At 32.5% G+C, this 23305-nt stretch overlaps 3 protein-coding genes across 12 annotated transcripts; 2 read left to right on the top strand and 1 right to left on the bottom strand.

Annotated features, from left to right (window-relative positions):
* Positions 1-1814: 1814 nt before the first annotated feature.
* On the top strand, positions 1815-6071 carry LOC107426887 (vesicle-associated protein 1-2). 4 transcript variants are annotated; one of them, XM_048464817.2, is made up of 9 exons: positions 1815-2115; positions 3018-3070; positions 3398-3468; positions 3704-3785; positions 4091-4206; positions 4273-4455; positions 4768-4962; positions 5470-5547; positions 5834-6071. In XM_048464817.2, the coding sequence occupies exons 2-9, from the start codon at positions 3022-3024 to the stop codon at positions 5942-5944; spliced, it is 885 nt and encodes a 294-aa protein (XP_048320774.2). In that variant the 5' UTR covers positions 1815-2115; positions 3018-3021; the 3' UTR covers positions 5945-6071. The 4 variants fall into 4 exon arrangements, with proteins under 4 accessions (XP_048320774.2, XP_048320772.2, XP_048320773.2 ...); XM_048464815.2 differs by having other exon boundaries at positions 1817-2115; positions 4273-4524; XM_048464816.2 differs by lacking the exon at positions 1815-2115 and adding an exon at positions 2226-2405 and having other exon boundaries at positions 4273-4524.
* A 59-nt stretch (positions 6072-6130) lies between these two features.
* Positions 6131-12458, bottom strand: LOC107426884 (sodium/hydrogen exchanger 1-like). The gene is made up of 14 exons (XM_048464812.2): positions 11488-12458; positions 11228-11346; positions 10819-10916; positions 10371-10430; positions 10232-10278; positions 9946-10140; positions 9814-9860; positions 9569-9635; positions 9379-9479; positions 9164-9265; positions 8900-9038; positions 8754-8816; positions 8405-8488; positions 6131-8272 (listed from the first exon to the last, which is right to left on the bottom strand). The coding sequence occupies exons 1-14, from the start codon at positions 11662-11664 to the stop codon at positions 7925-7927; spliced, it is 1647 nt and encodes a 548-aa protein (XP_048320769.1). The 5' UTR covers positions 11665-12458; the 3' UTR covers positions 6131-7924.
* Positions 12459-15681: 3223 nt separating this feature from the next.
* On the top strand, positions 15682-23305 carry LOC107426928 (uncharacterized). Of its 7 annotated transcripts, none has more exons than XM_016037243.4 (13): positions 15683-16075; positions 16416-16517; positions 17119-17205; positions 17963-18009; positions 18238-18295; positions 18452-18565; positions 18857-18955; positions 19646-19757; positions 20559-20641; positions 21293-21400; positions 21640-21860; positions 22462-22660; positions 22915-23305. In XM_016037243.4, exons 2-13 carry the CDS (start codon positions 16436-16438, stop codon positions 22965-22967), a joined length of 1263 nt encoding a protein of 420 aa, XP_015892729.2. In that variant the 5' UTR covers positions 15683-16075; positions 16416-16435; the 3' UTR covers positions 22968-23305. The 7 variants fall into 7 exon arrangements, with proteins under 7 accessions (XP_024933409.2, XP_060668687.1, XP_015892729.2 ...); XM_016037246.4 differs by having other exon boundaries at positions 22465-22660; XM_016037249.4 differs by having other exon boundaries at positions 22523-22660.

Genomic DNA, 23305 nt, shown 5'->3' on the forward strand with positions numbered 1-23305 from the left:
CCCAAAAAAAAAAAATATATATATATATATATTATGTTGAAAAAGTAAAAAGAAAAGTTAAAAGGAGATGAATATATCTTATAATGATAATTGTATACTTTTTTAATTTGTGGTAAAAAAATTTCCCACGTAAGAAAAAAGTAGAGGAAAATGGAAAAAGGAATAGAGAAAGAGAGGGAAAAAAGAGAAGGTTTTGAAATTTTTGTTTGTTTGAAAGAATTAGGGTGAGTAGAGTCTACTGTATGTCTGCAAAAGCTTTCCTTTACATTTCTGGTGGGTGGGGTGGAGTTGCACGTGCTGCGGCAGAGAAAGTTATTGGCTGCTTCACCACAACCGGCTTACTTTATCGGCTTGGCTTGGACAAATTGGCAGTTTGGCGCATGTTTATTTTGTAATTTTAATTTTGGGTTAACTATACTTAAGGGTCTTGTAATTTTTCTTCAATTTCATTTTGAGTGTCTCATATATCAAATTTTATTATTGACTGCCTCAACCTTCATTTTGGTTACATTTTAGGCTTTCATTTTTATTTTTTTTCAATTCAGATTTTTAATTTTAGTTTAAACATTGCATATTTAACCTAGAATATTTTATTTTATTTTATTTAGTTTTAATATTTTAAGTTAATAACACCTTTGGATTTGTAATAAGGCATTTATTTTGATCAAAATTTTTATTATCTTTTTTAATCCGTATTGAATGTAAAATTAGAAACGAGAATCTTAATTGAAAAATTAAAAAATAGAGCCTAAACTAAAACTAAAATAAAAACAAAAGCACTCATATGAAAATTTTAAAAACATAAAAATGAAAATATTCAATTGAAATATTTGAAACTTGAGGCACTCAAATGAAATCGAGGGCAAATTAGATGACCTAAAAGTATACTTAACCCTTTCTTTCATAAATTCTCATTCCCTTAATAAAACATTGAAACACAGTGGTTAACAAGGTCTATTTTTTATAATAATAAAATATCCTCAATGTAAAATATTAAAAGTTAAAAATAACTATTCTATCATTTTAAAAGTTATTTATAAATGAATTTATTTGTTAAAAACTAAAACGAACTACAAAACACAACCTTTTGACACAATAATGTTTAAATTTGTTTATTTGTATATGTTGATTCAAGAGAAAATTATACAAATTTTATTGAATTTTTTACCTTTAATAATTTATATTGTGGATATTTGTATTATTATAATTTAAACTTGTTGACTATTAAATTTCAAAATTCAAAAAAAAAAAATGAAAATATATGAAAGAAAACCAAAACTACGAGGAGAATATTTGCAAATTTGAAACAAATGGAGTGCATAAAAATATGAAATAAGTCAACATTAAAAAGGTGTTTTGTATAATTTACTTTTTTATAAATAAAAAAATAGGAATCCAACGCCAAAATTATTTATCAAATTTCTATTGTCAAATTATTATTATTATCCAAAAAAATTGTATTTTATTTATTTGATATTGATATCCAATTAATCACGATTAGATTTTTATTTTTGAAAATACCAATGATGAAATAGAATGATATGATAATGATATTGAAGTATGTATAATGATGGAATAATAAAGGTAAAAATAATACTATTAAATATAAAAAAGTAAAGTCATCTTAAATCTTTGATTAGGAATGAATTCGAATCATTTTTAGATATTCAATCCAAGTAAGTGAGTATACGACCGAATCAATTAAAAAAATAAAAATAAAGAAAGAAAGCAAAACCTATGAATTATTATTTTTATTATTTTGTAAATAAGTTTAAAAAAAAATGCAAGCAATAATAATAAATAAATAAATAAAACCGAGTGCTGCTAAAATGGGGATATATGCCGAGCCGAGCCGGATATAAAGAGCCGTTGGAGGGGAAACAGAAAGAGAGTAGAGAGAGAGAGCCACGTAACGTAACCAACGACGACAGTCGGTGTATCTGGTTGCCCCGACCCAAAAGCTTGCTTTTCCTTCACTGCTCTTCTTTCTCCTCCTCTCTTCTCTATCTTCTTCTTCTTCTTCTTCTTCTTCACATTTTTCATTCTCTCTTTCTCTTCTCACCACTTCTTTTGCTAATTGTACTTTCGGATCTATCTCCCTCAGTTCAATTCTGGGTTCGTCCGCTTTCTCTTCCTTCTATTAAGTTCCTTTTCAGTGTTACTAACGTAGTTATATTATATACGTAATATGTATGACTCTCTACTTTTTTTTTCTCTTTTTTTTTTTTTTTTTGGGGGTTATCTTTGTGTTTGATCTTCTGCTTGTTTTTTAATTTTTTGACTGGTAGAAGTATTAAACGAGACTGAGACCCCAAATTACGGTTTTAAGATATGGGCTCGGTAAGAGATAGAGATTTGGGTGTGGTTTTGATGTAGGTTTAAGCCAAATTGGTGAAAGTTTGAGGGTATGCTCTTTTTATACTACTTCGAGAGTGTGATTTGTCATTAGATTATATTTGAAATTGGCTTATTATGTTTTTGCCCGAGGACTTAGAATTTGATAACAAAAATTCATGTAAGAACTGACACCCATTTAAGAGCTAGAATGGTCAATGAAGGAATCCATGTTTTTCGTTTTTCGTTTTTGTCCGTTGTGCTGTATTTTGACTTATAGTGAAACCCATTTGAAAGTTTTTTTTTCTGAACCCATTAACAAACTACTGGATGGACCATGAATTATCCCAAGACTGCATTCTTATTCATGTGGGGATGATTTACTAGGATGATCTTAATATTTTGTTGGTTTGGATTTTGGGATGATGAGATGGTAATCAGCTATTATCTATTTGTTTCGTTGTTTTTTAGTTGATTTGGTAGATTGATGTTGCAATGCGTATTTTCTTCGTTTGTTTACTTTCCCACTTCTTCTAGTGGTTCAGAATTATTGTTGGGTTAGGTGTACAAATTTTCTTTCAAATTTTACTTTATTTCTGCCTCTTCATATGGAAATATATCGGGATTGCAATTTGTTTTCTGTATTCAATTGTCTTGATTGGTATTATTCGGTTGGTCATTAGAGCCATGGGTACGGAACTCTTGGAGATTCAACCTAGTGAGCTCCAATTTACATGTAAGTACATTTGAACTTTTTGAATTTTGACATCTCGTTTATTTTACAAGTTATGCTAAAAGAGAATTTATCTAAAAATCCATTTTTCAACTTCTAAGGTTCAGGAGCGTCAACTCTAATTGAGCAGTTGGCACTGTTGACATGTAGTTCTACTGAAATTGTTGTCAAAAGCTGCTTTGAGTTTCATAGTTTTTCTATTTGACATTGAATTATTCTTGTTCCTACTGGTGCTTTTGTTTATTCTGATGTTATGTATTATGCTTTTTGTCTTTGATTTGAGATACTAATATTGGCATCTTTCTCTTTCTCTGTCCCTCTCTCTCCCAGTTGAGTTGAAGAAACAAAGTTCTTGCTCTGTTCATCTTGTCAACAAATCAGATCAATATGTTGCTTTTAAGGTGCAGTCATTTGTCACATTGACCTTGCCGCGTAGCTTCTGTTTTTGGAAATCCTGGCTTCTTTCCCTATTTCAGCTGATGTTTTATAAAATTGAGTCTATATTCGAATATATTATACTAATGGAAAGATATTGTCAAAGTTAGAAATTTTGGTTTGATGAGGAGATTGATAGATAGCATATATAATTTACAAAATTGATAGATAGCATATATAATTTACAAAATTCATTGGCAGGTGAAAACTACCTCTCCAAAGAAATACTGTGTGCGACCAAACACGGGCATCATAAAGCTGAATGCAACACGTGATTTTACAGGTCTTTGAACACTATATCTCTTACATTTTTTCTCCAAATATCTGTTTACAATTGCTTTTTCTTTGCCATCCCTAATCAGCACAAAGAACAATAAAGTATCCTATGTTCAATTCCTTGAACTAGCATTCAAATAGTTGCCTTGTGCGCTAAACTAGCATAATTCCTTGAAGTAAATTTTATAACGCAAGATGATTTAGTTTTCTGGTAATCTAGATAATAAAATTCCGCATTGAGCTTCCTATTATGTAGTTGCCTTGTGCGCTAATAATTCCTACCAATAAGCAGATAATTTTTGGTTGGTGCAGTCACAATGCAAGCTCAGCGTGTAGCTCCTCCCGATTTGCAGTGCAAGGACAAGTTTTTGATCCAGAGCATAGCTGTGCCATTCGGAACAACTGATGAGAACATTACATCTGACATAGTAAGAATTTGTGGTTTTTATTTGTATTAGGTCGTTCTTTTATGATTAGCTACCTTTTTCTCCCAGTTTGCAAAAGATAGTGGAAGATACATTGAAGAGAAGAAGCTCAAGGTGGCACTTATCAGCCCGCCTCCTTCACCACTATTAATACAAAATAATGCAGAAACAAAGCAAAGTCTACACTGTGAATCTTCAGTGCAAAAGGATCGACTCGTGAGCGGAGTTGAAAATATACCTCCTCCTCATAAGGTAACAGAATCTTTGGTGCAAAAGGATGGACTTGTGAGTGGAGTTGAAAATATACCTCCTCCTCATAAGGTAACAGAAAATTTATTATGAATTTAAACTGAAAACTAGCCATTTTCCCTTTTATTTCCCTTTTCCCTTTTTCCCCTTTCAATTAATTTGTATATCCCTTGTGTGTTCTTAAATTGATCCAAGTTTTGAAGGGATAGGGACCTTTTTCATAACATACATGTAAGTGTCTGCCATGTGAAATTATTTTCTTGTGTAGTTAGTACTATTTCTCATCTTCAGCATTTTTATTTTTTCTTATTCAAGGATGTTAAGGATGTTGACGGTTTTGAGACTACAAAGGATAAAGATGAGTTCACAGCAGCTAAGGATGTGGAGTTTCCAATTATTGAAGATGTAGAGGAGCGGAAACCAGCAGAGGATGCCATGTCCTTGAACTTAACTAAGGATTTCAAGGAGTTGAAATCAAAGCTAAACACAGTGGATTCAAAGCTTAAAGAGGTCAGTTATGCTTATCCTAAAAGCTCCCAAGTCCTAACATGTAAGCCTGAAATATATTTTTTCTGGTCTTGGACTACTCGACTTTGGAAGGACTTGTTGGAATAATATGTGAATTGCTTTTTCTAAAATGTTTTAAGATAGATCTGGTGGAGGATAATATTTAACAGGTTATTACTTTGGCTCATAATGTCAGGGTACTAAATGCTTCTCTTATTCAATATCTGCTTTCAAAATTTTCAAATGCCAAGTCATATGTTGGCCTCAATAAATTAGGAGTTTTCCCTTTTCTTTTTTTCCCCCCCTTTTTGGTTCCTTTCCCTCCACGTCCAGTGAGGGGTGGACTAGGCTATCAGGTGTAGGCTCTCTTAATTCTTCGTAGAAATTTCGCAGTCTAGTGTATTGTCTAATGCCTAGGTTGAGTTCCATAGTTTTTAACTCCGGCGTTTATTCCAGATATTTTAGTTCACATATCCCCTCTTTGATTTCCATTTATGATATTCTTTTCAGGCTGATCTTACTATCTTGAAGCTGACAGAAGAGAGAAGCATGAACGCTAGAGAGAAAGATATGCTTAAACATCAGCTGGTAAGAAATAAGTTACGTGTTCTTAAGTTGTTTCCCATCACTAACTCGTCTTTGTTCTCTCAAACTTTGCCACAAATTACATATCACCTTCTCTTTTTTGCGCTGTAAAGTCTAAAATTCTAGAATGCTTTTCTTTTGATTTGTGGCCTAACAATCAAGTAGCAATTCATGTTTGCTTAGTGTGGAAGTGATTGAGAAAGAATTCAGGCTTCTTCCTTTCCATTTTCTCTCATCTTTTTTCAAGTGAACTACTACTACAAGAGATTGATTACTTTCGTCTTCACAGGAAATGTTGAGGAAAAACAGTGTAAAACAAGTACAGGTGGGCTTCCCTGTCCTCTATGTCTTTATGATTGCTCTCATTAGCCTGGCAGTTGGGTATCTTGTCCATGCATAGAAGATACGATCTTTTTTTTTTTTTTTTTTAATATCTATATATATATATATATATTTTTTAGCCATGAAATTGAGACATTGTAGAATGAATTAGTTTCTCCTTCATGTTTGGATTTAGAAGTATCCAATTGTATGTTTCTAACAGCACCAGATTCCCCCCCCCCCCCCCCCCCCCCCCCCCCCCCCCCCCCCTTTTCAATTTGATGTGTAATATATGGACCAAACAAAAATAATTTTTAGTAATTTTGTTAATGGAAGATTATGCTGGAAAGTATTTGCATATGTATCAGATTCAGTGTGGAATAATTTACAAATTTGATTGTACGGGAAGAAAAAAAAAAAAAAAAGAAGAAGAAGAAAAGAAAAAACGATGCAGAACAAACAATCAAAAAGCCATAATCGAAGTCAGAAGCTTCATTTAATAGCAAATCAAATCATTTGAAATTATAAATTTGTCAGGCAACCTCTTACAAAAACCAACCAAAGGCACAATACGCTAGCCTATGAACACGAAATTTTTTTAATCACCTGGCACAACCAAATAAAACACAAGCAGGAAGATCATGCTGCTCGGTTGGTGAATCAGGAACAGAGGGTACAAAACTCCTACCACCAAAAACCGGTTGCATGAAAGAATTATCGAATTTTCATCAGTAATGGTGGACATTGTGAGATGGTGTGCTTAGGAGCATCCTCAAACTGGTTGGTGTATAATACACATTCTGAGTACCTGGATAGAGGAGTTGTGTTAAGGATTTCGGGGTCAATGGTTAGGAAGAGATCATGCTGACCGCTCGTGTGTTTTGCATGCATGCACAGATTGGATTCAAAACAGTTTTACATATTAAAAAAAATAAAATAAAAGAGTTTATACACACAAATTTTACTTTTTTTGGTTACTCTTTTTTAAAAATAATTTGGATGAAAAAAACTAAGATATTTAGGGAAAAGAAAATAAGTAGAAAAAATAAATAAATACTTAGATAAAACCCTGGTGTTGCTAAATATAGGACATATGCGAAACATACTATCTTGAAGATGACAGAAGAGAGAAGCGTGAACACTCGAGAGAAAGTTATGCTTAAACATTAAAAAAATTTAAATTATAGAAGTAGTTTTTTCATTTTTGCTTTAGTTTTGGATGTGTTTTAAGAAAGAAGAATGCAGGGCTCTTTCCTGTTCGTTTTCTCTTAATCTTTTTTCAAGTGTCCTACCTACAAAATATTGATTCTAATTTCGTCTTTGCAGGAAAGTCTGAGGAAAAACAATGTGGGACAAGTGCAGGTGGGCTTCCCTGTCCTCTACGCCTTTATGATTGCTATCATCAGCTTGGCATTTGGGTACCTTGTCCAGTAATCCATGCATAGAAGATAAGAACTTTTGTTTTTTTTGTTTTTTTTTTAAGCCATGAAATCGAGACATTATAGAATGGATTGGTTTTTTCTTCATGAATTGATTTAGACGTATCCAATTGAATGTTTCTAAGAGCAAAAGTCTAAGATTTACGTGGCAATCAGATTCTGGTGTGTGATTTTTATAAAGCTTTGAACCATTTTGGGACTGCCACAATTGCGAAAATTTGTTTTTATAAAACAAAGAATCAAAAAGGCAGTAATCAAACTCAGAAACTTCATTTAATAACAAATCAAATCATCTGAAATTAGAAATTTGTCAACCAACCTCTTACAAAAAAACCAATCAGAGGCACAGAACATATTAGTAGCCTATGAACACGAAAATTTTTTAATCACCCCGCAAAACCGAAAAAACACAAGCAGTAGCAGCCCACGCTGAATCAAATTTTGGTCACCAAACCTTCTCTTCAGCAAATCCTATACATAAAAGAAGAAAAAATTTAAAAGAAACCCACACATTAAAACGCCATTTCTATGCCCCATCCTGTACTTTCCTAAATTAGTGCTGTGTTTTTTTTTTTTTTTTTTTTTTTAAAATTTTATTATATATGTTTTGATTTTGAAATTCATTCTGATTGAGGTGGCCATTGAAGAACATCCTGTTCAGTAGGTGAACCAGGAACAAAGGGTACAAAACCCCGACCGCCAAAAACTGGTCGCATGAAAGAATTATCGAATTTTCTCCAATAATGGTGGACTGTGTGAGATGGTGTGCATAGGAGCATCCTCAAACTGGTTGGTCTATACACATTCTGATCGCCTGCAGGATCAGCCTCTGGATCCTGTCCGTTGCTTAGTAGAGAAGTTGTTAAGGATTTCGGGGTCGATGGTTCAGAAGAAATCATGCTGCCACTTATGTGTTTTGATGAAGGAAGCAATATCCTAATAAGTGGTTTTGTCATCAACCCAAATACCTGCATGCATGCACATACTGGAATCATTACAGTTTTACTTTAAAAAAAAAAAAAAAAATTGTTTATTCATCGCCTTTTTTGTTTTTTATCTTTGATTTTTATTTTTATTTTTTTACTCATCTTCAGTCTTACCACTGTGCTAAAAAGAACAACTGTGATAGTACTTGTGATCATCATTGCATTTCCGCGCAATTGAGTATGCCCCGACCTTGTAAACTACAAAATGAATGAGAATTTTAACATATTATATATATATATATAGTAATTTTATCCTGGCTGAATATATATATGTTGCGTGGCAACATGTGTATCCTGTATTGGATACTCATTAAAACCATTTCAATGCGTATTCAACATAAGATACGTACTTTGCTGAGCAAAAACTTTTGCACTCCATCGCCGAAGAGAATATTTTTTTATTACATATACAAATGCCATTTTACCTAAAATGGTAGAGAATAATTTTTATTGTTTCTTGTACCTGATTATAAGCTAGTGCCATGGAAACAGCACCACGCATAAGACCAGCCCACCAAATTGTAAACTGTAAAAATGAAAAACACAATGAAATTATCAAAAATTCATTGTGGCTAAATGTTTAGGTAAATGTTATGGTAAAACTCTTACTTGTTGCTTTATGTTGACTTTCTCAAATGAAGACTTTTTAGTCAAGTTGGATAGGAAAGACAAAGGGAAAACAAAGGCTGCTCTTCCAACAAGAACCAGTGCCAACAATATCGAACTTACTCCAATTGATTTTCCAGGACTGAGAAACAAAAGAAGGGAAAAAAAAAGAAAAAAAAAAAAGAAGAAAATAAATTAACCTTGTATTAACAAAGAAAATCATTTTTTTAAGTGCTAAGCATTTAAAATGTTGAATTACCAATATACCTATTGCTTATAACTCTCCACTTTTCAATATCCAAGGCATCCATGCCAACATAAAGAAAGATGAAGATCTCAGCAACAAATGATAGAGTAGCAAAAGCGTGCCTGCATTAGTAAACAATAATTGAAAACATCAGTAACATTTCAATTTAGCTGGAAAAATCTTCTAATTGAAAGAAATAATGAACAAGAATGTGTCCAAATTGAATTCGACTTACTTAGTTGTCACTCTTGAACTTTCTGTCACATTATGCCATGTGTAATGAGACATAACAATTCCACAAAAGAATACGGTGAGAATGGCACTTAAAGAAAATAGCTGAAAATATTCACATTTTAAAAACATATTAGAGTTCTTTCTTCATAACAAACAAAGAATGTTACTGTATAATTTGTTCATAATCTTACTTCGGCTAGCATATATGAAAAGTAAGCCATGAGTATCATTAGAGCAACTTCACGATCGGTAGAGTGCCTGGTTTTGCAAATAACACCAGATAAACATTTTAAATTTAGATAAAAGTAGATTTATCAATGATTGCAGTAAAAGAAAAAAATTAGAAAACAATTTATACTTGTAAAATGGTGGTAAATTTTAATATGTTGGCGAATTCTACGACAAAATTATTAGTTAGAGATTTTAAGTTACAAACCTGCCAAAATAGAGCCTTTTAATAATATATGCACTAACTAGTCCAGTCTGAAAATGTTAAAAATACATAACAAATTAGTTACAATCACAAGGAAGTGATACCTAAAACAAAGACGGAGAAAGAGAGACTTACAAGTACTCCTAGCAATGTACTTGTGATGAACAAATAAAAAAAACTTCCAACAAATTGCAAAGCAATGCTTGAACCGATATGAGAGAGGTCGAAGCTTTGAATCGCGTTAAAAAGCACTACCGATGTGGCATCATTTACTACACCTTCCCCGAAAACCAGACTGTATAACAAAGGTGTCTCATCTTGATTAAGCACCTGCATTGATGACAGGGGTAATTACACTTCTCTATAATATATATTATTTGAAGAAGCTGTTATGTGAGCTGGTTCGCAAGGCGATAGATACCTGCAAGGTGCAAACAGAATCTGTTGCTGAAAAGATTGCTCCAATTGCTGCAAACCAATGGAACTTATCATATATATTTCAAAAGAAGAAATAATAGTGTAATAAAAACAAATTTTATTTGAAATCAATATTGACATACCAAGATAATCTGCAATGTCCAGAGAACCAATATTCATTTTCTGAAAGAAGTGTATAGCACCTACTCCACAATAAAAGAAAGAATTCATAAATGCATAGAACAACTACGGTTACAACTCTCCCCTCTCAAAAATCTCAAATAAGCAACATAACACGTAAGAACAAAAAGTGTATAAATCACATCAATACATAATCTAAGTGTATAAATCACATCACAGGAACATGTTTGAATTGGCATAGAGCCGATTACTTGGTAATAGATGTCAGCATAAACATGCAGTTGGTTCAAAGAAAACATGGAACTGAAGACAACATATAATAGGCGTGGCTTCGCTTCAACAAGGTTCTTGCATATAAAAAAGTTTCATGGCAATAGAAATTTGTCCATATTGTTCTGTCCTGTACAAGCATAAGGAAGACATAAAATCCTCAAGTTGTTGAATATGTACCTAAGGAAATGATGCCAAAAGATATGAGAGTGCCAATAGCACCAAACAACATTATAGTCATGAAGTTGCGAAAAAAATGCTTCTTCTTCACTTGGAACCTATTCAAAATTTGAGAAAGAAAAAAAATATATCAATCAAAATCAACAGTTTATGTAACAAAGCAATGCATAGTAGAAGTATCAATTTGGAATACTCATTATATAGAATCAACATTTTCATGTACTTATTGCAAACTTTCTGTCTAGTTGACCTTAAACCAAACCACCTTTAATGTCCCATAAAAAGAAAAAAAAAAAAAATAAGATTTAAAGAACCAAAAACCAAATCATGATTAGAACAAAACCCATTATTAGAAAGAAAATGAATGTACTCTGATAGGAAACAATTGGTGAAATCAATAAAAGCTTACCCGGCATTGAAAATGATAGGAGGAAGCAGATAAATAAAGAAAAGTTCTTCACTGAATACTAATAAATGCGAGCTTCTTCCTCCAGTTGAAAGCAATATAACAACTCCAGTGCACAGTCCCTGCAGATCCATCAACTCGAACTAAGTCATTATCAATTCTAGACATCAAATTTATGCGCACACACACACACACACACACACACACACACACACAAACACACAAGTAAATATGTATGGCGAATTGAATCATGAAAGACTTACAATTGAGAGTGCTGTAATGGACTCGTTAATCCATCGATTTTCTTCAAGCAAATGACCAACAATAATGCAAGCGCAAAGAAGCGCAACGAAAAGGTTGGTTGAGGCAACCGCAGTGTGGCTAGAGGTGGTATTCAAACCCAACCATTTTCCCAAAATTGAATCTATTTCCAACGCCATCTCTCACTACTTTCAACGCTAGCTAGAACAGATTGTGTATGTATGTGTGTGTGTGTATATATATATATATATCTAATTTGATTGGTATAAATTAGCAACCAAATAAAAAGAAAACAAAATCGACTTTTTGAGTAAGCTTCTGTTAAAATGCTTCCAGATTTCAAATTCCAAAAAACAAACTCTGCAAATCGAATCAGCTTTCGGTTCGATTTTAAAACCCAATTTATCGTTCACTTTCAAGTGCAAATACAGAGCTTTTTAGTTTTAAACTAAATTTTTTGGACCACAAACAAAAAAAAAAAAAAAAAAAAAAAAAAACCAGAAAGAAAATAAATGAAAATGCAAATTTCCCACTTACTGTAAAGCGTTCAAATCCTAAAACTCACTCTTAATCTTCTTTCTATTTCACTGTTTGCTTTCTCTTGAGTTTTCACATCAAGCAAACAGAGCTTTTGACTTCAACCATTAAAATGCAACCACTCAAAGCTTGGATTTATTTGTTCTTTTTATTTTTTTGCTTTTATTCTTTTCAAACTGTTGAAAACCAAGCTGTTGAATCTACCACCTCCACCAGAAAAAGCTCAATTTTGGGAAGGTGGAGTTCAAATTTCGATTCAAAACAAACTGAAAATTTAAAAAAAAAAAAAAAAAATCCAATTTTTTAAAAAATGATTTCCAACCAAAAAATTCAACTTTACTTAATTTCAGAAAATCTAGAAAGAAAAAAAATTGGAAAGTTTTTAGTGAGAGACAGCCTTAGTTGACGGTTTGGACAATTGAGAAAACGAGGGGATAGAGAGGGAGAGACCGCGAAGGAATTGAATTTATATAAACGGTTTTGTGAAGAAATTTTTTAAAAAAAACTTGAATAGATTCTGACCGTTGACGATGGCAATGAAGAGAGATAAACGGTGGAGATGATATGGTATTGTAGTGCTGGATGTAGAGGATTAAAAGTGGTTTTTATTAAGGTTATCTTTCGGAAGTAAATGGAGGGATAGACAGGAAGAGCAAAGCTCCGGTCCACCCGAATGATTGTGTCGTCCAACAGGTTCCTCTTTGCTAACTAAAAGCATTCTTTTTCTGTTTTTTAATTTATTATTATTATTATTTTTTATAAAAAAAAAGAACCTTAATAAAATGAGAAAAGAAACCTATAAAGTTAAGGGGAACAATATATTAAGGAAGTTTCCTTTTAATCATGTGAAAGAGAAAATAAAATAAATAAATTGCTCCAAATATTTAGTTCTAAAATGTCTAAGTGCTATATCAAATTTTGGAGTTATTTATTATTTGAATTTTTGAATTACGTAGCTTTTTATTTTTTAAGTTACATAAGAATATAATTATACTTATTTTACAAACTAATTTTTTTGTTCGTAATTGTCACTTACACCAAATTAAATTTAGCCTCGTTGTTATTTATTATACAAAATACAACTAATTTTCAAAAATAACAAATAAAAAATCAACTTAATCTTGGCCCAAAAAAATACAAATTAAATTTTATATTTGCAATAGAAATATAAAAGCTAACTTAGATGAGTTTTTTTTTTTTTTTTTTAAGGCAATATTTCATAGTATAATAAGTAAAACTAGGGATGAGAAAAAGCTAACAAGCTATATTTTCACATCTTTAGTTTTAAAACAGCTTGGAAAACGTCATTACGTATAGGTCTACTTATAGCCATTTAGTAGAAGCAATAAAAATATTATTTATTTATTTATCTTCTGTCGTTATAAGAATAGTATTAATTGATGAGATTATTATACATTGACAAGCTGAAAAGAGAATACGGTTTATAGTATATGCGTACTTTGTTTGGAATCATGATATGGAATCAATAAAAGTAAAAATATTGCACAAACAACTTCAGTGACCAAATGTTTTTTATTTTTATTCATACATCAACATATATTCAAATATATTGTTTCGTTAAGTTTGAATCTTCCTACCTTGATGAAAAGGGTATTTTTTATTTTTTATTTTTATCTCTAATAAAACCATATATTTTGAGTCTGATTTCTTAAGTTCCAATCAAATGATATATATATATATATTATTTTTAACAAAAACCATATCTTTTAAATATATATTCTCATTTTTTTATTAAAAAATATAATCTTTAGAAAAATGTTTAACAACATATTATCAACCAATCTCATACTATGCATTTTGGATTAGAGTACTTTCACTTTCAGGTTAAAAAGTGAGTACCCAAATTACAAATTTTACCAAAAAAGAGAAAAAGAAGATTACAAATTACCAATACCTGTACTACATATATTCTTTGAATAGAGCATTTGATCTATTTATCAATCAACAATAGTATTGAATATAAGGGGGCAAAAAGAAAAAAAAAAATGTGGGAGAGAGGAGACAAATAGTATGAATTTTCGAATCCAAGTGTCTGGGGTCAACTCAGCTCTTTCGCTTTGTGTTTTCTCTGAGAAAAAGCAGCACCAAAATTGGTTCCCCACTTTTATTTATTTTATGAAGTCTGATGCTGAGAATGTACGGCCACGATCATAATCTCCATATGTTTTAGATGGGTACGATTTCACGTTGGATCCACAGTGCAATCTTGAGCACTCTTTGTGCATATCCTGGCCTGCAAAACCATGATTACTGCTCTACTTAATCCCGACAAATGTTTTCTAAACACAGAAAATTTGTTTACATGCACACAAGAGTGTTGGGGAGAGATAAGGTAGACATCACTAATATGATCAATGGATCTCATGGTCCACATCATCACCAATCTCGTGCCACGTGGCTGCACACGTTAGTGGGACCCTTTTCCACCACCACTACTCTGATTTTCTCCTCCATTTTTTTTTTTTTTTTTTTGGGCCCTTTTGCTTGTTTTTATCAATCCCTCATCACGCATGGATAGTCTTATGATCTTGTCGATCATGTGTTTCTTCGATATTAACCATGTTTGGTTACATCATTCTGGAACATTTATATTTTTATTTTGTTTGAAAGATTATTTGAGAAATGTAGAGGAGAATCCTATCATATATGTTCTTGTATATATTTGGCATTTTGATATTTTTTAGGAACATAAACTAGTGCATTTGGTCCCAATCAAAATCTTAACAGGTGCGGCATAAAAAGGTTGTTTGGGAGATGTCGACCGACTTTTTTAAATAAAAATTTTGAGTTGGAATCCTAAGATACTTTTAAAGTGTTTTTCTTATGTTATTCTTTAATTTATTCATTATTATTATTATTATTTTTTTTTTTTTGGTTTTCTCAAAATATACTAAATGAATTGGTTTTATATTGGACACCTTATGAATTTTTTAAAAAAAAATAAAAGAATGATTGGCTAATAGTTTTAATGTGATTCACTGAATTGGAAAAAAAATATGGTTTCATATTGTAAAATTGGAAAAAAAAAAAACAAAAAAAAAAACAAACGTGTTTGATTTTTCAAAGAGATATGTACTTATTTTTATTGGTTGTTTTTGAAACAAAATTTTCAAATGGATATACAAAAAAGTTTTTTCTTTTTTTTTTCGCCCTACTATTTTGTTTATGGATTTGAAAAAATAAATTGAAAAAAAAAATGATTCTTTTTAATCTTTTTTTATAACTTATTTATTTTGAAAAACAATAAAATCCAAACCAATTTCGAATATGGATTATAAATCCATCATCCAGCTACGGTTCAATTCAGCCCTTCGTCTCGACGGAATAGACATGAACAAATGGCCTATAGTTCCAACAACAAAGCCCAAAAATCTACAAGTGGGCCTCATAAGGTAATCCATGTTCTTCGAATTAACCCAAAAATGGGTTGAAAAGAAAATAATAAAACAAAAAGTTTGAAATCCGACAAAAATGGCCCACAGACCCAGTAACAAAGCCCAAAAATCTATAAGTGGTTCTTTAAATGGACTTGGAATTAGCCCAAAAAAGGAGTGGCACTGAAATTATAAAATAATAATAAAATTTGAAATACTAACTGGGAAAGCGTGCTATGGAATGGTATTAAAGGTCACGCGGGGCCAAACCCAAAATCAGAAGGCATTCCCATATTTAGCCAGTTTTGCCACCTCTCTCTCATCTCTCTCTCTCTCTCTCTCTCTCTTCCTGAAGGAGAGCCAAAAAAGAGAGAGGAGAGATATTTTCAGCGTTTTAATTTTATTTTTTCTCGCGAAAATAATGAGAATGATATAGAACGAAAATTCTCTTCCCGTTTCTAGGGTTTCCGTTTTTCGTCATTGCCAAGCTTCTTTGTTGCTTTCGCTTTGCCTTCTTTCTCATCCACTTAATTATTGTACGGACTCCTCAACGAGATCCCAAATTCTGCGCTCGAGATAGGGATTTACTTCGGATTTTGTAGAGTCTTTTATCGGTTTGGTTCTTGGAGGATTTTTTTTTTTTTTTTAATAGTTCGAGGTAGGTTTGTCCTCTTGGGTTTGATTTTTTCTTAGTGTGTGTGTGTGTATTCATATATATGTATGTATATATGCTTCGTAAAATTTTGGTTTACATTTGATTTTTATACCGCTAGTTGTTTTTGTTTTGATTAATTGGATATTTTGCGGTTAATTTTTATATGTTTTTTCATGAATTAGAGTTCTGAATTTGAATATCTCACTCTAGATGGACCCACTTCTTAACCAAGTGGGCGATGATTTTTAAGTAATTTTAAATGGGGAATGTAGGTGGATTTGTTCCTGTATTGTTGTACTTGGTCTAATTTATGATGATAAAAGCTAAGTTGTGGTAATTGTAGTTGCAGAGTTACGAGTTTCAATGGTATGCTCGCTTGGAAGTGGAAGGATGGCGGTTATGGCAAGGCTTCTGGCAGCAAAAAGTTTCTCACCAAGTATAACTGGTAAGATTGATACACTATTTTTGTGCATTTTTTGGGCTTTCTAGGGCCTGCACTTCTTGGTAGTGAGGAGAGGCAGAGGGAGGGGATTGTGGTTAGTTTAAAGTAAATTTGGGTGATATCTGGTCAGATATTTGCTGGAGTGCTGGAAAATTGGGAAATATGAGGAAAATGATAGAAGATGGAGAGGTGCTATGCTTATGGTAGATTACCTTTTTTGTGTTGTAACCATATCCACTGGGTTATTTTGCACCCAGAAGAAAAATGTGCCCTCCAAACCAGCATGTCTTGAAAAGAATAGTACTAGAGACGTGGTTTACTTTTGCAGTTTAATGTATAGTAACTTATAAAAATATCTACTATTCACTCATTCTCTGTTTACAACAACCACCCACCACATGATGTAAAAACACGTACCCACATTCTATTTTTTTCATGAAATTGGAATGCATAAGAAATATACGAGTCTAAAAATCTAGCTAGTATTAACAAAGATGTCCTTAATTAATATATAATTTAAAATGAAGGTCTCGAGATTTCTCCTACAAAATGAGATTAAGCACTACATTTGGTACATGCTAAGTTGCATTTTATCGTTGGACAGAGGAAGTTGGCCATCAGAAATTAGCTGCTCAATCGATTTGCAGAGAATTAAGTGAGGCAGATGAAGCAAATTTGCTTGATGAAGAAGGTAATTTAATTATTTATTTTTCTCTATTCTAGTCCAATATAATATTTGTTTAATTTACCTAGTTTTTGTAAATTTATTGTAGATTTTTCTTCTATTGAAAGCTATGGTGCTTTGTTTTTGTTCAATAGAATGCGGTGTTGGTGGCAAAAATGAATCTTTTACGTGGACTGTTATTGTGTATGGATGTTATACTCAGTTATCTAGGAAGTTGGGTTTCCAACGTAATATTATATGTGGCAAAGTAATGATTACTTATATATGTAAAAAGTGGCAGAAGACGTGAAGATAGTCTGGAAAATTGGGTTCAGATGTTTATAATTTGGAATATTGGCTCCTGTGGTTGTTTTTTGTGAATATTTTTCTGATTCTTTTCAAAGGTGTTTCAAGTAATAAAAAAGCTGAGTGAATTAAAAGTATCTTCATTCCTGTATTTCTTTAGTTATTAAAAAAAAAAAAAAAATGGATATGATTGACTACAGATGAATATCTCTCCCTTTAAAATGGAAATTGTGCACGATGTGTTGTGTAGCTCCTTAACCTACACTAGTCTTTATCCTAGAGTCTATGTGTGTGCTGTCTCTTTTAAGTCAGGATCATATGGTTTTGAAAAAGCCAAATTTTTGAGGTTTGCTTGATACATACACTGTGACAGGTAAGCATTTTGCAATTCTGATCCTTTTTTACTTGCTTTTTTTTCTTTGGCTTTGTTTTGTATTAATTTTCTTTTACCTTTAATACTTTCTGTTAATGTTTGCAGACATGCATGTTTTTGGTTTGAAGCCTATGGATGATCCCTTGCATTTGGTAAGATTTCGTCATGCTTTATTGAGATTATGATTTTTATCATGATCCATTCATTTTAGATATGAAGAATCTATATCAACAAAAAGCACACATCTGATTTAACAAAGATTGTTGGTGGTGTTTCCGAAACTGATTTAATAGACACGATTCAATATGTTCTCATGCTTTTATTTGCATCCATAGACTATCATTCACTTTATTATCTAATTGTTTGAAATAAATTTGAAGGTATGCTGCAATGCTTGTAAAAAACCTGTGAAGGCCAGTCAATATGCGGCACATGCAGGTTGAGGGGATTTTTAGATACTTCTTTCTTTAATACACTGAAGTCCAACTTTAATTTAAACTTCTTTCAGTTCTGATTCATTGGTTACGTCATGCTTGCTTGAGATAGTGCATTTGCTGAAATTCGTTTCTTTCTTTCGCCTTCGAATCTTTCCAGAACTTTGCAGGACGTTAAATTCTATAGAAGAAAATAATTTGGGGCTTGATGGCTGTATAAGGCATAGGAAACCTACAAAGAAGGAGAGGAAAAAGCTACTAACTGCTTACGCTAGTATCCTTTTAATTTCTATGTAAACATCATATCTTTGCTTCATGGTCTTTTTAACATTTTCATTTAAAAATATGTGTGTGTGTATATATATATATATATATATATTTCCTTTTGGCCTACAATGAAGAAAAGTTATAATTGTTTTCAAGACTTTTTACATATTATTTAATCTTTGCACCATTTCCTTGATGCATTTGCAATTTGAGTGCCATCTTAAAGATATTTTCAATTGACCACATCCTAACTTTATTTAATTGCTTGATGAAATTTTTAATTCTTAACCTTTCTTAGACAAGGCTACATCAGTTGTGGAGTTAGAAAGGTCTGAATCTATTGATGCAAATGATACTGGCGTTTCACAATCAAAGTTGGATGGACTTCTTGGAAAAAGTAACTATCTTTTGCATTTTTTTTTTTTTTTTTTTTTTTGCTTTAATATGATCTCTTGCCTTTTTCATGTTAATTTTCGGTTATATAATGAGCGTTTGTCCATCTGGCATATATTTGCATTTTGCATATGTAGACCTAATCAAATCTGATGCATCTTGAACAAAATTATTCAAATATTGATATGGTGTTTTAGATGTGATGTTAGTTTTGTCAGTCTTCTGGATGGTTGCTGTCTGCTATCTTACCATTAGATCTGTGAAATCTCCTGGTAATGCAAAAGAATTAGATTTTCTCGAAGAATAAAATCACCCAGCCTTCTATGGTTGAATAGGCAGGATTGATGAGTATGTTCCACAGGAGTGTCTAGGGATTTTCGATGCTTTACCTCACTTGCATATCTATTTCTTTTTATTGAAATACCTATCATGTAAAGACAAAGAGCACCCATATTGCTGAACTTGTTCACTGTTTTAAGTATTCCTCAATTTCAGGTGTGTTCACGTCAACATCATAGAGCAATGTGAGAATTATTTTCAAATTATCTGTGATGGGGACGTACTTGGGAAAATGCTTTAAATTTATTGATGAACTCTCAGTGATTTGTTGTGTACAAGTTTTTAATTTCACAAAATATTATGATTTTCGTCTTATATTCACTTTGCTTTACTGCTGCTTTACTATCTCATTTAGGGAATTCAGCCTATGTAGATACGAAATATTTGATGGATGGTTCAGGACTTAGTCCTGGAAATACGGATCACTCAGCCTGTGTAATGGCTCCACCAACAAAACGTTCTAAATTGTATGCCTTTTCCATTCTTGTCATGTTACATTTAGTTCGAATTTTTATTATCTGCTTGTCTTTGAGTAATTGAATTCTAAAACTCTATATGACAGGCCTGATCTAGCTCTTTGCTTTGGTTGTTTCTCTTAGGATCTTAATTGAATTTGTGCTTATGCTTGCCGAGTCACATATTACTGGTGACATGTTTAAGAACCTAATACCATGAAGAATTGTGTCACTTGTGAACTGTATATGGAGCAATTTAGAGGATAGTTTTTAAGCATTGCTGAATGAATTTGAATGCACCATCTAATGAAGGTAGAAAGAAGGTCTACATAGTAAGAGTTTAGGAATGTGACTTTAGGTGAATACTTATATCTACTGTTCCTCAATTTAACTCTCACCTGGGTTCTGATGTTGATGTGGATAATTTCTGGTTTTTATAAATGTCTTAACTTGCCAAGTTATTAGCATGCAACATGTTCTTAGTTCTTTTATAAAATTATTCAGTCAAATTCCTGTAGGCTATTTTTGGAACCTGAAAACTATTTAGTAAAAGCTGAAAGAAAATGAAGCATTTTAATTCCTGTCATTTGGTGAGAAGGGAATGATAAAAGTGGATAACTGAAAAATGAGAAATTGTATACATTCTAGATATTTTAACTTTATTTGGAAACGAGTGAATAATTCTTCTATTCTTTCTTTTACCTTGTACAATCAAAATTCCAAACACAGCCTTACTGAAGCTTCTTTCTGATACAATGTAAAGTTTTGTCAATGGTTTTGGTTATATGATGCAAACCCCTTTCTTTCTTGTAGGATAGCAGGCGGGTGGTTACCACTATCAGATGATATAGAAACGGTGGCTGCTGTATCGAAAGTCACAAGTTCTCAAGACACATGTATGTAACTTTCTGGCTTGATTTTAATTTTGACGTTATTTTGTTTCCTTTATCTTCCTGAACTGAATGTTTGATTCTTGTTATCTCCAATTCATTAAGGTTTCCTAAAATGAACAATAGCCTGTTATGCTTGGTAGCATTTAGCTTATGAATATAATGTGTAAACAAAAATGAAGTGCAGAAAGTAGGAAGATGTGACTGAAAAAATGTGTTGTAGCCAATAAAGATGTATCAACTCATTTAATAAGTTTGTTGAGGCAAAGTATTTACGTTTCTATTGTGAAGCGAAATATTTGAAACATCAAGTTCGTATTCTGTGTCTTGTAATGTATTCTGTTGAATGAGGATATATTTTTACCTTTTCTATTTCTTCTTTCTTTCTATCTTTCTTTTCCGAGTGCATGGATTAGCCTACATGTGCCATAAAGTGTAGTTATAACTTATTTACAGGCAGATTTTTTGGCAAATGAAGTTTTTAATGCAGTACTTGTAATTAAGAGGCTAATGCATCCTCTTTCCTGTGTAGATACCCAAGCACATGAGATTAATCTACATGCCCCCTTGTTGTATTTTTGGAATTCCTATATTATCGTACTGCTGTTGAAAGAGTGTGTACCAATTTGTAGATAGATGATTCATGCTTGTCTTCAGGTAGGGATTCTTTGAAAGGGACTGTTTCTGTGAGCAACACACCTAATGATCAAGTTTTTGTTTGCAAGACTTCTGGGAAAGTTGATGAATGTTGCCAGCCACTGGAAGGTACGGTTGCAATTGTGTCAATGTCCTCAATTCCCCTCCTGCATATCTAGGATTGGTTGTGAGACCTTGTAACATAAATATGCATTATTAATATATCCTTTTAAATGAAATATCCATAAAACTTATACTGGGCAGCTTATGAAAGATTATCCTGAAAACTTTGTTTTCAATTAATCAACTTCATTTACTTTTTGTTTGGCATGGTATTTAACATCAACTATGGTGGTGTGTTAAATCAGATATTCCATTTCCCCTTGCTTCCAAAGTATATTACTCGCAAAGAAGCAATCGTCTGCGTTCAGCACTTTGTCGTCTTTACTGTGAGTCAGTGGCATCAACTAAACAGCTTTTCAGTGATCCGGTGAATTCAGAAATGTTGAATGAAACCATGATTCCATCACAGGCTTCTTCTCAGAAGAACAGTCCACTTAAGCAAAGAAATAACCTATTAAACAACAAGGTTTGCTCTGTTCTTTTTTACCTTAGTGACTGTGAAGAACACTATATGATAATAGTATTAGAGGCATTGCTATAACATGGAATGCTGAGTAGTTTTATTTGAATTATATAAGATACCAGTTGGCCAGATTACTAGTGCACCGATGCAATAAATGTTTGAAGAACTGTTATCCCCCTCTTATAACCACCCCCCCCAAACCCCCCCCCCAAAAAAAAAAAAAAAAAAAAAACTGTTATGAGCCACTGATGCCGGTAAATGTTCTTTCCATGCCCTAATGGATTGTCCCCATTGTAATGGTTCTGTCTTCTGACACAATTTTTAGGATCCATGCAGGAAATTGTTCATGCTATATGTATAGTGGTAATAATTTTGGACTTTGAAGAAAGCCATTCTTGTCACATATCATTAACCATTGAGTCTCTTGGCATGCATACAGGGAGCATGACTAGTTAATGTCGTGTCTGAAAATGGAATGGTCATGTTAACTTAGGAGTAGTAAGTGCGTGTGATTCATATCTGTTGAATGGTGAACTTTTTTGCAGCATGCATTAATTATTTAGGGAGGAATTGTTTATTGCTGTCAGTTATCCTTGTGAAACAGCAGGATTCACTCTCTATGCCTTCTATGCGTAAACCTGATCAATTTCTTGTGCAAAGTTCAGAAGTATGCTTGGGTACATCTGGCGGTTGCCAGCCTCCCGGTGACTTCTCAAAGCAATTTCCTGCTGATAATGTTCCAAGACCTCAGGTTACACCTGCCAGTTTAACAAGGAACAAATACCTTCCAAAACCTTTCTCAGGTACTCCTTAATGGTGTGTTTGTTTTTTGTAGATATGTCTGTGAGTTCATTTTTGCTAGGAGGTAAATTTTATCATTGCCATGCACTGTGAATTGGGAATTTTGTGCAACCAATTGCTGCTTCTCAAGTACAAAAACTAGTGAAGTCAGGTCAATGTGTTTCTCGATGACTTAGCAGTTTCAGTGTCTACTGTTTCAAATTTATTCAATATTTAAAGATAAATTGTATATGTGTCCATGTCTTTGGTTCTGTAGGACAATCGTTGGGGACAGTGCAGCAGCAAAATGGTAGCGTTCCTGTGATATAGGGGTAGTTGCAGGCTTTTTGTTTTTGCAGGATGAATTGTAATTAACCGATGCTAGTTGAGGCTGTAGAACTTAGGATCCCTTTTTTTTTTTTTCTTTTTTCTATTTTTTTTTTCTATTTTTTGTTGATATTTTATCTGAGCAACTTGTTAGAAGTTGTTCGTTAGAGCCTTATGCATCATTGCCGAATACTGCTCTGTTTATAATATTCAAATATGAAGGAAAATCTTTTGAAATTGTTATACCTAAGGTTTGAACCTTCGTCTGCAGATTTGTAAATTTGGCTTCTGTAAATATAACTTTCATCTTTTAGTTGTAAATTTGGCTTCTTCTTCTTTCA

This window comes from Ziziphus jujuba, chromosome 11 (assembly GCF_031755915.1).
Source record: "Ziziphus jujuba cultivar Dongzao chromosome 11, ASM3175591v1".
In the NCBI taxonomy this organism is placed as follows: domain Eukaryota; kingdom Viridiplantae; phylum Streptophyta; class Magnoliopsida; order Rosales; family Rhamnaceae; genus Ziziphus; species Ziziphus jujuba.

Excerpts from the sequence above, each read along its gene's own strand:
- LOC107426887 (XM_048464815.2), top strand. The coding sequence starts at position 3,022 with ATGGGTACGGAACTCTTGGAGATTCAACCTAGTGAGCTCCAATTTACA. Across the intron at positions 4,207-4,272 it reads AGAACATTACATCTGACATA|TTTGCAAAAGATAGTGGAAG; the intron begins GTAAGAATTTGT and ends TTTTTCTCCCAG. Across the intron at positions 4,525-4,767 it reads ATATACCTCCTCCTCATAAG|GATGTTAAGGATGTTGACGG; the intron begins GTAACAGAAAAT and ends TTCTTATTCAAG.
- LOC107426884 (XM_048464812.2), bottom strand. The coding sequence starts at position 11,664 with ATGGCGTTGGAAATAGATTCAATTTTGGGAAAATGGTTGGGTTTGAAT. Across the intron at positions 10,279-10,370 it reads GGACATTGCAGATTATCTTG|CAATTGGAGCAATCTTTTCA; the intron begins GTATGTCAATAT and ends ATTGGTTTGCAG. Across the intron at positions 9,480-9,568 it reads TTTCATATATGCTAGCCGAA|CTATTTTCTTTAAGTGCCAT; the intron begins GTAAGATTATGA and ends GAATATTTTCAG.
- LOC107426928 (XM_016037243.4), top strand. The coding sequence starts at position 16,436 with ATGGTATGCTCGCTTGGAAGTGGAAGGATGGCGGTTATGGCAAGGCTT. Across the intron at positions 18,956-19,645 it reads GGATGGACTTCTTGGAAAAA|GGAATTCAGCCTATGTAGAT; the intron begins GTAACTATCTTT and ends TATCTCATTTAG. Across the intron at positions 20,642-21,292 it reads CACAAGTTCTCAAGACACAT|GTAGGGATTCTTTGAAAGGG; the intron begins GTATGTAACTTT and ends GCTTGTCTTCAG.